This window comes from Ischnura elegans, chromosome 5 (genome assembly GCF_921293095.1).
Source record: "Ischnura elegans chromosome 5, ioIscEleg1.1, whole genome shotgun sequence".
In the NCBI taxonomy this organism is placed as follows: domain Eukaryota; kingdom Metazoa; phylum Arthropoda; class Insecta; order Odonata; family Coenagrionidae; genus Ischnura; species Ischnura elegans.
Window position 1 is genome coordinate 3463477 of NC_060250.1, and position 13472 is coordinate 3476948.

The window sequence follows — 13472 nt, forward strand, 5'->3', positions numbered from 1 at the left end:
ACTTCTCGTCGGAATCTCTCTTTAGGCCAGGCTGAGCTCGCTACAGTGTCTTTTTCTCGATTTATGAAACTCCCCGTCTTGTGCTATTCTTCCCTACACCTAGCCTTTTCCCTACTTGTGCACCATTTAATTTTGAGAAAATCCACTTTCTCTGCACTTATCCATTTATAAATTGTTTCGTCGTGTCTTGGAGCAATCGAATTTCTTTCTTACTTTTCTTGTTTCCTCTAGTTGGCTGATCTGATTCCTTATTCCACCGCGCATACTTTTTGAAGGCTTAATTCATTATTTTGGAGATAAAAATGAGATTTTTAAGGTCCAATTAGCCGGAAAAAATAAGCGGTAAATAATATGATATCATCAGTAACCTTTTTGTCTTAGGGTCGTATTCATAGACGAGACTTTAGGCTAAAGTGCACTTTAGAAGGGCTTAAGTGCCCTTTACGCATAGCATGGACGTCACTTTAGAGGAAAGTATGGTAAAGTGTCTCTTTAGGGTAAAGACGGGTTTCGAGCTCACTTTAGCTCCTAAAGTGCGAGTGCCTCAAAAGAAAAATGGCTGACATTGGCATAGAGGGAATTGAGAATTTGGCAGAATGGGTTGCAATCGGTGAGGAAATGGACATTTTGATAAGGAATCATCCTCAAAGATACATAAGGGATGTGGAAAACCTAATGGAGTTATATCGGGAGGATGAATTCATCAAAAGATATCGTTTCCCGAAGTTTCTTGTACGGGAAATCCTTCAAATTTTTGGCGATGACCTCGGACGAGTAAATAACAGAGGTTTGCCGGTGCCGCCGTTGATACAGCTTCTGATCGCATTGCGATATTATGCTACAGGTAAACAAATGTGTAATTGTTAAATTCGTTGAAATGCTATTATTCTTCTTCATTCTTGAAATGCTGTTTCGTACTCGCGTTTGCTCGTGTTTACATTCAAAATGATGGCAATTTTATGTGAATAATAAGAGTATGATTGTTTAATAAAATTCACAGGTAACTTTCAATTAGTTACGGGAGATTTACGAAGCATAAGTCAGCCCACAATTTCGAGAATAATTAAAAGAGTGTCGACGGGAATCGCAAGACTGATGGCACGATATGTGTCATTTCCGAGTGCCGAAGAAGCTAGAAAGAATGCGGTGCAGTTTTACGCCAAAACAAGATTCCCTGGCGTACTTGGCTGCATAGACGGAACCCATGTCCCTATCATAGGTCCCGGAGGGGAATATGGAGAAGTACTCCGTAACAGGAAAGGAGTGTTTTCTTTGAACTGCCAAGTAAGTTTTCAGCAAACAATACTACGTCATCTACGTGTTTATATGTACAGTAGCGTATATAATGTAGAAAATTTCAAGTGATTACATATTCCACTTGTAGGTAATTAAATGTGCATCTACAGTCTAATTAGTGGTTAGAGAATATCGTTTTAATAACGGGGTAAGCTGATCTAAAAATTAAACATGTATTCAGAACATATTGAACTTACATAGCCTTACTTGTTCTGAGTTAACAATGGTCTGGTATACATTACATTTGACATCTTTCGGCTTTAGTGTATGGAATATATGTAGCAACTTGTAAGATCTTGAAATGTAACCGTATTTCTAAATGGACACTGTACATATGGCCACTTACTGAACACACTTTCAAGTTTTGCAGAATATAGCAGTGGGGAGGCCATTGCCTTAGTAGTTGTAAACTGAAATAATCAATTACTGTATAACAGAAATAGTATGCATGCCTAGGTTGGGCATGCAAATGAGCTTTAAAATGTGCAATGTATAACTGATTATTTCTTTTCCTGTAAATATCAATTAACTAGAAATCATCAAATGGAAATGCAAGTTGTAGTAGGAAGAGAATTTGTGAAAATGTTCATTCTGCTAAATCGTTGACATAGCCACAGATTAACATAACATATCCCCCCTTATCTTCTACTTGTAAATAGAAAAATAATATTCTACATACGGTGACGAAACCCTGCCAAATATTCTAGCTACTAAACAGTATATTTTCTCATTTCTAGGGTATTGTTGGACCAAAATACAATTTCATAAATTTTGTTACTGGTTGGCCTGGATCCACTCACGACAATAGAATGTTCACCAGTAGTGCTGCATATGCATCACTGGTGGGGAGAAATTATAGTGAATATCTTCTTGGTGACAGTGGCTATGCCTGTCAGCCTTTCCTGATGACACCAGTCCTAAATCCTGTGACTGCGGCCGAAAGAAGATATAATGTGGCTCATATTGCCACAAGAAATATAGTTGAAAGAACTTTCGGTATTTGGAAGAAGCGGTTTCACTGCTTAACTAACAAAATAACATTAAAACTTGAAACAGTCACAACTATGATCACTGCAACTGTAGTTCTACTTAATATTGCTGCAAGGTACATGGAATTCAATGATCCGGATCAGCTTTTCATTGACGACGTACCGGAATACCGTGAACCTGACAACGCTCTAGGTGCAGCTGCCAGGCGTGCATTAATAGCCAGGCATTTTAATTAGGTACCTACTTCACTATGATGAATTTAAATAAAGAAAATCAGTATAAAAATCATGACATTTATTGTAATTATTTTTCTACTTGTTTTCTTAATAACATTATTTGCAGTTTCTTCTCCTCCAATGATAGGACATGGAGTTCTTCCATATGTTCCATCCTCCCCCTATGGAACTCCCTCTCATTAGACATTTTCAATTGGTGTAGGTCTTTAGCTTGGCCCAACTCCTCCTCGCACCGAATGCCAATATATTTTTTCACTGCCTCCCTCGGTGTCTCTGTCTTCCGTCGTTTACTGGCACTTGGAATTGAGGCTGGAAATGAAGTGAAATTTGAATTAAAGATAGGGAAATACTCGTAAGTTCCATGAATGTATCCCTGGAATTCACTAAGAATTTGATCTTATTTCTTCCTATAATGAAGGAGTTCCATATTAAGAAATTTGAAACTTTTCTTTACGTAGATCTATTACTTCCATTCTATTCCATCGAATTCTACTAAATTTATGGTCAAGTGACAGGAATTTTAATATCTAAATTTTAGGAATGACAAATTGGAACTATTGACAGCCTTTAATAAATGGTAGCTTGTTTAAAACCAAATTCAATCATGGAAATTAAGTATGCAATCATAGATTTGGTGGATAATTTCTCTTGCTACATTCATGCACTCATTTATGTTCATATGATGTATAACATGTATTCTACAAGCAGACAATTTCTAGATATAATAGATGGGAACTTCATGCTGATATCAACATCTCGTATAGCAGGGCATGTCTGAATTAGGTACTCACCAAAAGACTCCTATGCTGCAAACAATTTGCAGTATCTTCCGGAGATGGCTCCAGCTCCAGCACTATGGCCTCCATGGAGGCATCTCCCATTTCTGTAACTGATAAATGGGGAAAATGTTTAAATTACTTAGATGGATTCCATAGCATGCATTCATAAATGGCTGGTAGGTATATTGAAAATGTTAACTTACTTGAATCGGCATCTTCTTGAATGGCGAACGACGCACCACTATTCTCCTTTCCTTTTGATACCTTATTTTATCTGAGTCAAACTCACTGCCGAGCCTCAAATTTATACGTGGCATTAGTGTGTCCACTTTTTCCTGGAAAGCGTCAACGACTTCTCTCCGCGGACCCCCTCCCCCAGTGGCTAGGTGGTGACTTTTGTTGAGGCTGCTGGCCTTCCTGGCACAATGCTTTACATTCTCCCACGATTTTTTAAGATGTTGCCATGACCTAAACGTGGTGTCAGGCAAGGAGTTAAACTCCCCCTCAATCAATTGCCACCCTCGCATTTTCTCCTTTGAAGAACAAGCAGCCGTCTTCTTGTTCTCCACCAGAGACCTATACTTAACGGTAAGCTCCAATAGAGCTTCCCTCTCAAAGGTCGACAGATGAGGCAATCTCTTGCGCGCCACAGAGGAATTATCAGACATGATTGGGATACAAAAATCTAAACTAATTGAAAGACAAGATAGAAAGCTAAACTAATTGAAACAGAAGAGAAAAAAGAGACAATAAAAAAGATTTCAAGCACGCAAAAGACCACCTGTACCAACAACTTCAATTTGGGATTCTCAAGGAACTCAAGGCAAATTCGCTTTAAGAATATCATTCGTCAACTTTTTCATATTCGTCCTTCAATTGTTCCCCGGAATCCATAGCACAGACATGACACTATGTTAAGAAACCATTGGTCCGGTGACTAAAGTCGCACTTCACAAAGTGTCGCACTTTTGACGTCTATGAATCGCACTTATCGTAAAGTCTCACTTTACTCTAAAGAGCCTCTTTGTCAAGGAACTAATTTAAGTGGGGACTGTGAATACGACCCTTAGCTGAGATATATACACTGAGCGAATGACATTTAAAGACGTATTTTAAATCTTGCACAATATTGAAAAGACAAGGAACCGTATCACATTTCCAATTCGATGTATATTTTTTATCTATCAAAAGTTAATATTTTCACCAGACTCGTTAAAATGAATTATGGAATACTTGCGTGCACTCCGCAATCATCAAATGCTACTTTATTTCGGGCTCACTTCTTCAAATATGCACTTATTCAGCTAAACGGATCCCATTATCAACAAAGGTAATTGTTTCCGCCTCTCTAAGGTACTTTTACGCGGTAAATTTTTATGGTAACTAGTCAAATTTTGAGTTCGACTCTTTCTTTCAACTCAACGGTAAACACAACGACACTTGAATCCCATCGTATTCACGAACCCACGTATTTATTTATTATTCAAGGCCAACGTTTGGTATGAAGAAGAACTCACATCTCGTCATGAGGCCATGCTCCAGCGCTACAGTATGTCGTTCTCTCGACTTCCCCCAATCATTCCATTTATCCTTCACCTGCTTTCCGCCTCCTAGCGCAACATTGAGGCAAAACACAACAAGCAAATAGTGTTAATATTCGCCAGGAGATGCTGCTACCGTCGGGAGAACCTCAGCGCCGTAGAATAGGAACTAGGTCCTACATCACGGTGGCTTAATATACGTACTCTGGTCCCACATTTCCCAAAATCCACACTTCCCCACCCTTCAGTCCACCCATATGAAGTTTCACTCCCCTCAGTCTCCCCCCAACAAGCCTCTTGCACCCCAGGTAATTGCTCTCTCAGGTTTCGTGTTACGAAGACCACAAATCATTCAAAATAAAAAATCAAGTTACACGAGAATAATAGAAACGTGTTTCCTCCCTCCCCCTTTCACGCCAATTAACCTTTTTCAAAGCTCCCAGTTTCTTGAGGTCAAAAAAATGAGTCACCTATTGGATCCAAAAGTGTCTTACCATGACTTTCGGCAAATGATGAGATGTATTGATTGGATTGAAATATTCGTATTGTGCACAAAATTCAGAAGAAAATGACTCCAAACAGTGTATTTATGACATTTTTAAGCGCGGAAGTAGTTCCCCGGGAAAAATTAAAATAGGAGGTGGAATGGAGGGTAGGAATGGATAGAACTCGGAGTTATACAACAGGAGAAAATTTAACTGAAGAATAATAAAACCGCAAACCCATTTCATCAAGTTCTTAAATTATAAAAAGTTACCAGAGGCAAAATCTGATGCATGCGGTGAATTCCGTTATAATTGGAAGTTTAATTCGGCAATTTTGGCTATTGACGCTGACCAGGTGTGCAACCGTGTATTGTTTTGTTGACGGAAGCAATTTTTTTACTTCAAATGAGGGCGCTTTTGTTGATTTGTACCATCAACCGGTCCTATGACGATGCATATTACTCTCCTGTTATCGTTTATACCTTTTCCAATAAATCGATGTAGAAAATTCCGCATACATTACAAAATATCGTTGCCATGACTTGACCGGCCCATTTCAACATCTTCGCCTGCTTTGGAGCCCCTTCATCTTCAAAATTTTCTTTTTTACTTACCTGTTATTTTGTCTCTGCATTGTAGTGAACAATCCATATTTCATCAAAAGTTATGAATTGATGCGGAAAGTCCTCATGATTGCGAAGGAAAAGCACCAAAACAGCCTTTGAGTTGGCCACACGATTGCATTTATTCTCCAACGTGAGAAAACGTGGCAGCAATCTTGCGGGTATTTTTTTCACACCCGTGCGAAACCAAAGCAATTGTGCATTGCGATACGCCTGTGACCTTACCCAGGGGCGCAGCAAGGAATTAAGGCTAGGGTTTGTTTCAGGCGCAACTTATACTGGGGGGTCTGGAGGTGTGGTATACCCGCCAGGGGGTGCGGGAGGTGCGGGGGCCGGGCCCCCGGGGCCCTCCGCCAAAAATTTTTTTAAGATAAATGGTTCAAAATGTTGAGTTTTACAGCCTTTTGAGGGATATTTTGTAAATCCTGACACTATTCTATAAGCAATATTAATCCAATTAAGTAAAATGTATTTAACTTAAACATTTCTCTGAGCTCTGGGGGGTAGGGGAGGGGTTATCCCCCAATACCCTCCCCCCTCGCTGCGCCACTGGCATTACCTACATCGCGCACTTTGATTCATCTGTCGGTTAAAGTCATATCGTGGGTTTTATCAATCATTTTGGGTGGAGACACTTGCACAGAGCGTCCGGAGCAATGTTAATTCTTTTGGATTTCCGGCAACGTCATCACTCATTTATCCAATTGCAAATAGTTTCAAACACAGGAACAGATATTCCACAAGCTTCATTCAAGTAAGCTGAGGTATATTTCGGCATTAATCCTTTAGAAAACAAGTTTTCGATCACTGCACATTACTCAATGCTATCAATTTTGTTTTTATAAAATGAAAGTTGTTCACTACAATCGGCGACAACAATGAAACTTTGGGATGCAGAGAGGTGAAACTTTAACAGCTGGCAAGTGAAGAGTGCTACTTTGCAGTGAAAATTAATTTTTTATGCTGAGAGAGCAATTTCTCGGAGATTCTATGGACTTATTGAACGACCCTAGGAATTGATTTATTTTGTTTTTAATCTCAAATATGAGAAGACCTGCCACACCCTTGTGACCCTCCCCTCCCTCCCCGCAAAAAATCCTGGATCCGCCTCTGGCATGAGTCACATATGTACCCTGTTCTTCGGTGACAACCAATAACTTTCCGCAATTAGTGTTTCACCTCCATATAATTTCAAGAATAGGAATGCGCACGAAATATAAAAAGAATGAGTACAAATATGACGCATTTCCGGCATAATTTAGAGTAGCTATTTATTGCTCCGTCACTTTTATTTATAGATTTATCAGCGAATCAGGAGTTCCTCCTTTAGCCCTCACCCACACAACGATGAGAAGTTTTCACCACAACAGCATAATTTTGTTTGAATTAGCATAATAGTGTTAATATAATTTCCACTGATGTATCAAATGATGAAAGTCTTAAGGATTACACGCAATAAGTAGAAAAAGTATGTTTGTGCACATTACGCTGCATTTTACACGTTATTATTAATACCATAGCATTCTACGAATTAAGGTAGGTTTCCATGGAATACGAAAGAAGTGATTTGGGAGCCTCCCTTTCCTTCCAGAGCTGCCTTCTTCATTTCACTGCCTGTCAATCAATCTTAAAATTCTATTCTTTTCCTTCCCCTCCCTCGTTTCCCTAACATTCTACCCTCTAACACCATATTCAACATCCCTCACCGCTAAGCACTAACTCCATCCATACCTTCTGTCTCCTCCGTATCTCATCTAAAAGCTGCCTCTCCTCGCCAACCATATCCAGCACTTCATCGTTCCTTTTCCTCTCCGTCCATTTCACCCTCTCCATTCTTCTCCACACCCACATCTCGAATGCCTCCAATCTTCTCTCGTCTTCTTTCCTCAATGTCCACGTTTCCGCACCGTAGAGAGCTACACTCCAGATCAAACTCTTCCCTAACCTTTTCTTTAAACTCTTACACAACGATCCTCTCAGAAGCTCCTTCCTGTTCATGAACGCCTCCTTTGCTAAAGCAATTCTCTTCCTAATGTCCTACGCTTCCCTTACCATCTCTTCAGCGTACACGTTAAAGAGCAGCGGCGATAGAGGACGGCCTTGCCTCACTCCTCGGCCAATGCTTGCCCGCCCAGATTCTCCGTCCGCTACCCTCACTTGCACAGTCTGGGCCATCACACAAAAAAATCGCAAAAACATCGCATAATTTCAAATGTTCCTTTGAAGGTGTTTCAGTTTTGTGCTTCAATAAAACCATACATTTGGCCGATTCGCATTTTCCGTAATTTTTAGTACTTCCTGCGGTACCGCTAAATCCATTTAGTCACACACATAATGGAAGAGGAGCGTGTCGCCATAGTTCGCACGCCTTTATAGCCACTCGAGAGGTGCCACTTACCTGCCAATTGGAAAACAGCCCGTATCGTCTGCCTCCCGAAGTCCACGAGATCAGAGATGGCTCCTGGCGACTTCTGAGAAAGCTGTCATGTTGTTTTGACCAACGTGACAGCTTTTGCAGTGTTACATTACCCTATCAAAATACCCCTAAAGTCAAGATTAATTTTTTCGTTAAATCTTACTATTTTTAATGTTTATTCTTTTATAAAGGGCTGAGAGAAATCCAAAAAACAATTATCATTAAAATCGGTTCAGCCGTTCTTGAGTTATACATGGTTTAATTAACGCGATTTTCGACTTCGTTTTATACATCCGCTTGCTGATCCGGCAAACTGCTTACCACCTGATAATTAATTAACTGTTTGGTGAGACCATTTATAAATCATTAGCGGCGGAGCTGATTTTGATAATTTTGTTGGGGACGTATACGCGAATTTATTTCAATGAATTTTCTCTATTTTTTGTCCTAATTTAGGAATTTTTAGACATTGTGGTCTTGTGAAGCAGTGGATAAATTCAAATTTTTATTTATTTATTTATTTCATACACCACCGAAAACAGCACTGTTCCGCCTTTACATCGGGGCTGATAACATTTAACAATCACAAACATCCATGCCCTGGATAAGGGTAACTTACCCAGGCGGGACTCGAACCCGCGACCTTCGGTTTGGCAGGCGAGGACTTTACCCCGCCGCCACCGAGGCCGGCGAATTTTATGAATTCAGTTGTTGGCTTTTTTGTGATTTAGCTGCAAAAATATGTTTTAAGGTCCAAGTTTTCCATGAATGGAGCAAGTTACGTAACGCTAAACTGATGCTTGACTAACCGTCAAAAGCTCATGAAAATAGTCCCTAGGTACGCCAGATAGAACTCGGCTTGGAAAAGTGCACTGCATAAACGTACCTTGGTCTACATTCGGCTTTATTCTCTTCAGCCAAGCATTTTCTAATATACAACAGTTTTTGTTTTGATATCAGGCGAAAGAACAAGTAAAGCGGATGGTTTACCAACACGTTAATATGCAACACATATTTGAGCATGACATGGGCTTTCTAGATCCAGAGCACAAGCCTAAAATATTTCTCTCACCTTTTGATTTTGTAATCTTCATCGCAAATGCAACGCGAGTGGCAAATTGAATTCGCTTAAACTCAAAGTAAAATTCGCTAAGGGCATATCGGTTGGCATCACGGGAATCCTCGAAATAAGCACTTCCTTATCTTTGAATTTTACTTTGAATGTAATCGCGCGAATCACATTGAATATCAGTTCTTTTTATCACCAAACGCGTTCCAAACTTTTGGTTGGTTTAGGTTTCTAAGCATCCTGACTACCGAGCCTATCTTCGGCTGTAAATTGTGCGGTGCTAAGCCGGGCACATCCAAGAAGTTAAAAGATGCATATAGATAGTCGGTGACTTCGTCTTCCTATGTTACATAGTTAATGGATTTGCTTGACCGCAGGGTACCAACTATTTGATTCTGAATTACGAAGTTTAAGTCATCCACATATTACTTCTTAGCCGCCAAAATTGGTCGCCCATTTGTGATTTTTCTGGAAAGCATTTATGTTTGGCAACACTTTGTCGACGTGCTGATCTTTCCATAAATCGAAATTGCAAAAATTTCGTGCAGATGAAATGAATCTCCTTGATTTTTGGGAGTAACTTAGCCATTACCAAAAGTAAACAATTTCTTGGAGATTTGTTTGCACATACGGTAGAGACGTGTTTGTTGACGACCAACTCGAGGAAGGCTTTTACATATACCTATCTAGTGTGACGGTATGACCCGCACATGTAAAGTTTCGTTACTCTATTTTTTAGCTTCGGACGTTCCCTGTCTCGAGCTTTGCTCGTTCATATTTGCGCGGGCTCAGCTTTAGACACGCGGCTTTACTCTCAACTACACTAGGGTTTCGAATGTCATTTGGGTATTGTGTCGCGTGAACGACGGCATTAAACGGGCTAGACGCAAGGTATCTGGGTGATATGTTAGTGGAAGGTGCAAGGAAGCAGTCGCATATACTCCGTAGCCTGGCAACCGAAGGTCAGTAGAGCACCGGGGAGCGAGAGAGGGCCGGGGTGCCGTGTCAACGAGATTCGTCACGTCGAGTGACGCCAATACGCCGATCATCCCGAAGACCTCAGGCAACCCAAAAGCCTGTGGGTTGATGACGCGCCCTGCGGTGATTTCGACGAGGAGCCACACCTCGACACATGAGTACTCTACAAATCCCCTTCTCCCTGGATAGTGAATTATCCACTCTCCCAACTCCAAACAGCATTTCTTCCGCTAAGAAGACACCTCGTGTGGGGGTGATCGTTTGCAACAGTGAATCAGGGACGATTTCACTTAAAGTCAAAGAAAAAGCTTGTCACGAAGCTAAAACCTGTGTAATTATTCTGCCGTCCTTTGAGTTTGTGCTTGAAATTTCAATAGCGCAGGACACTTTAGTACGATCGGACGTGGAGCATGTAAAATTCAAGGTGGACAATCAACTCGACAATTATAATTGTAGTAGAGATTCCTAAAGAGGCCATTATGAATTTTGTTATGCATTAGTTTTTTTGTTTTGGTGGGGTACTGAATTTTTTTGTTCTCTTTACATCGGTGTGTCATTCATACAGATAATCATTTCATCCCTCATTAGATTAAAGAAGGATGTTACTTATGTTTATTTCATTTTTCTGACAATAAATGTCTAAAACCATTCACAATTTGAACAAGGTCGTTTCGTTTTTGCTGTTCGCACTGAGGTCCACAATCTGCTTCTCTTACGTGATCGCATGCCGTAAAACCCACATGGTTTTCCGTTTAAGTGAGACCTGTCCGCTGCCGAACCCGCTGTGGGCCCGTCACTGGACTACATGTAGGTATGCACTATCACAGCTGGTTTATAACCAGTTAGTGAACTCATCTAATGGTACGTTTCGTCACACTAGATCAAGAAAAAAGTTTACTGAGCTTAAAAAAAGGTAACACAGTGACTTATTGGAAATGAATGTTCTTTATTCAATCTACATATGACAGACCGGGGCATCTATGTATACGCGGATTTTTTTTAAATGAATTTTCATATTTTTATGTTTTAACTTTGGAAATTTTTGACATTGTGGTTTAATATAACAGCTAATAAATTCAAAATTCTATCCATTCAGTTGTTGGACTCTTTTTACTCTTAACCGTTAAAAAATCGTCTTAGGTCCTTATACCATAGCCAATCTAGGGGCAAGTTTACGCAACATAGACAAACTATTCTTCAGTAACGTTTAAAATCTCGTGATAATAGCTCCTAGGGAGCAGCTATAATGTCTTGACTTATGGCGTCCTAGTCACAACTCGGTTCGGAGAAGTGCTCTGCGTAAACGTGCCCTGATCTACCCTTCACATTCAGCTTTATTCTCTCAAGTCAGGTGTCTTCCGATGTACAGCAGTTTTTGTTTTGTTATCAGGCTCAAAAAAATAAAGCGGATGATTTACCAACACGTGAACATGCCACTTCTGGATATAGAGCACAAACCTGAAATATTTCACTCACCTTTTGATTTTGTTTTCTTCACCGCGAATGCAACGCAAATTGGAAATTGGATTCGTTTAACTCAAAGAGCATATCGGTTGGGATCAAGGAAATCCTCGTAATGAGCACTTCTTTTTCTTTGAATTTCCTTCTCGCGTATATTCTCCCGAATCATATTGATAATCTGTTTTTTAATCACCAAGCGTTTTCCATGACGTACATTTAGTTGGTTTAGATTTCGAAGCATCATGACCACCGACCGAACCTACAGCTATAAATTGTGCGCTTGTAATCCAGGCACGTATGTTTAAAAATTCAGATGGATAATTGGTGACGTCGTCTTTAATTCTTACTCAACCAATACATTTAAGTGAATTATATTCCGCATATACTACAGATCCCCTCCTAAAATATGGCCCAACCATTGCATCCTACCCCCGGGGTGCAAACCAGCACAACTCGGTGTAATCTCACAGCTTTTCCGGATGAATTTGGGCGTCAAGAAGATTATCCGGTCTTCAAAGAACCCGCCGTTACTCAGGGTGGAAAGTCGTATTTTAGCTACAATTATAATTTTTATTAAATAATTGTAAACGATTAAATAAACGTCCAATTCAGTCTTACGTGTCGACTTAATCTGCCAACTGTCTCGTAGCTTTGGTTTGTAGTTAGGTTCGCGCAGCATTGGAATTTGTGGAAAATTCCTCTCACAAGTGCATTCCAATTGAATTCCCTTATCGTGGCGAGTATGTATTGCCGTGTATGTCACTTGTTTCTTGATATTCGCGTGGTGGCCCGAGTAACGGGTCCGAGTGCGCATGCGCCGCGACAGCCATTCAATTCCCGAATTCTTCCTGGAATGAGGCGATTTGGCTCGAAGCCATCAATCACGCGCAGAAAATGATGGTCGCACCATGAAAACGTAAGTCCAACATGCGATGCAGTTTATTACTGGATGCAGAGGAGGACAGGTGCACTTGGACGAATTGGTAATACCTAAGAGACTCATCATATCGTCATAAAAATGCTTTTGGAGGGAAACAGTCGCAATGTTTCGGGTGGATATTGAGAATGAATTGTGTCCTTATTTTCTACTCTTTGATTCAAAGGCTGTTGTCTGGGGGCATCCACGTATGCATCTTCTGAAATAATAAGCTCAAGGGAAAGACGATTCATAGCAATGGCGATTGGATTACTGACTCTTCAAAAGAAAGCTTTGGCATTGGAATGTCATTGTCACCACTCGCTTAATTTTTAAATTACTGATCGATTAAACTTTAGTGTTTTCTGCGCTTAGATGTGCGAAGCCTTACTATCCTACGTCAACTGCATATTTGAGGGCATTTGCTCGCAGCTAAGCCACGTCTCTCCTCTCATGGGCATTTCCACTTAATCCACGCATTGATGGGAACGCCAGAAAAAGGAGAAATCCTGAATGAGTTGGAAATATATCTGTGATTAGAAATTAATTTGAATTTTCCAAAGGATAGCCTTCTCTTCAGAAGATCCTTCATGTTCCTCATCTTTGATATATTAAATGTTCTTTTCTTCACTTTGTGTTCATTTCTTTATCCACGACATTCATCTATTTCTTTTGCCAACCC

At 40.2% G+C, this 13472-nt stretch overlaps 1 protein-coding gene and 1 long non-coding RNA gene across 2 annotated transcripts; one reads left to right on the forward strand and one right to left on the reverse strand.

Annotated features, from left to right (window-relative positions):
- Positions 1 to 359: 359 nt before the first annotated feature.
- LOC124158435 (putative nuclease HARBI1) lies at positions 360 to 2571 on the forward strand. The gene is made up of 3 exons (XM_046533521.1): positions 360 to 844; positions 1001 to 1284; positions 2034 to 2571. Exons 1-3 carry the CDS (start codon positions 556 to 558, stop codon positions 2520 to 2522), a joined length of 1062 nt encoding a protein of 353 aa, XP_046389477.1. The 5' UTR covers positions 360 to 555; the 3' UTR covers positions 2523 to 2571.
- A 46-nt stretch (positions 2572 to 2617) lies between these two features.
- Positions 2618 to 3586, reverse strand: LOC124158437. Its single transcript, XR_006864786.1, has 3 exons — positions 3505 to 3586; positions 3314 to 3411; positions 2618 to 2831 (listed from the first exon to the last, which is right to left on the reverse strand). It is a non-coding gene; the product is annotated as an uncharacterized LOC124158437 (long non-coding RNA).
- Positions 3587 to 13472: the final 9886 nt, after the last annotated feature.

Bases quoted from the DNA above. Each gene is read 5' to 3' on its own strand.
- LOC124158435 (XM_046533521.1), top strand. From the start codon at position 556: ATGGCTGACATTGGCATAGAGGGAATTGAGAATTTGGCAGAATGGGTT. The intron at 845-1,000 runs GTAAACAAATGT...TAAAATTCACAG, and splicing joins ATTGCGATATTATGCTACAG to GTAACTTTCAATTAGTTACG. The intron at 1,285-2,033 runs GTAAGTTTTCAG...TCTCATTTCTAG, and splicing joins TGTTTTCTTTGAACTGCCAA to GGTATTGTTGGACCAAAATA.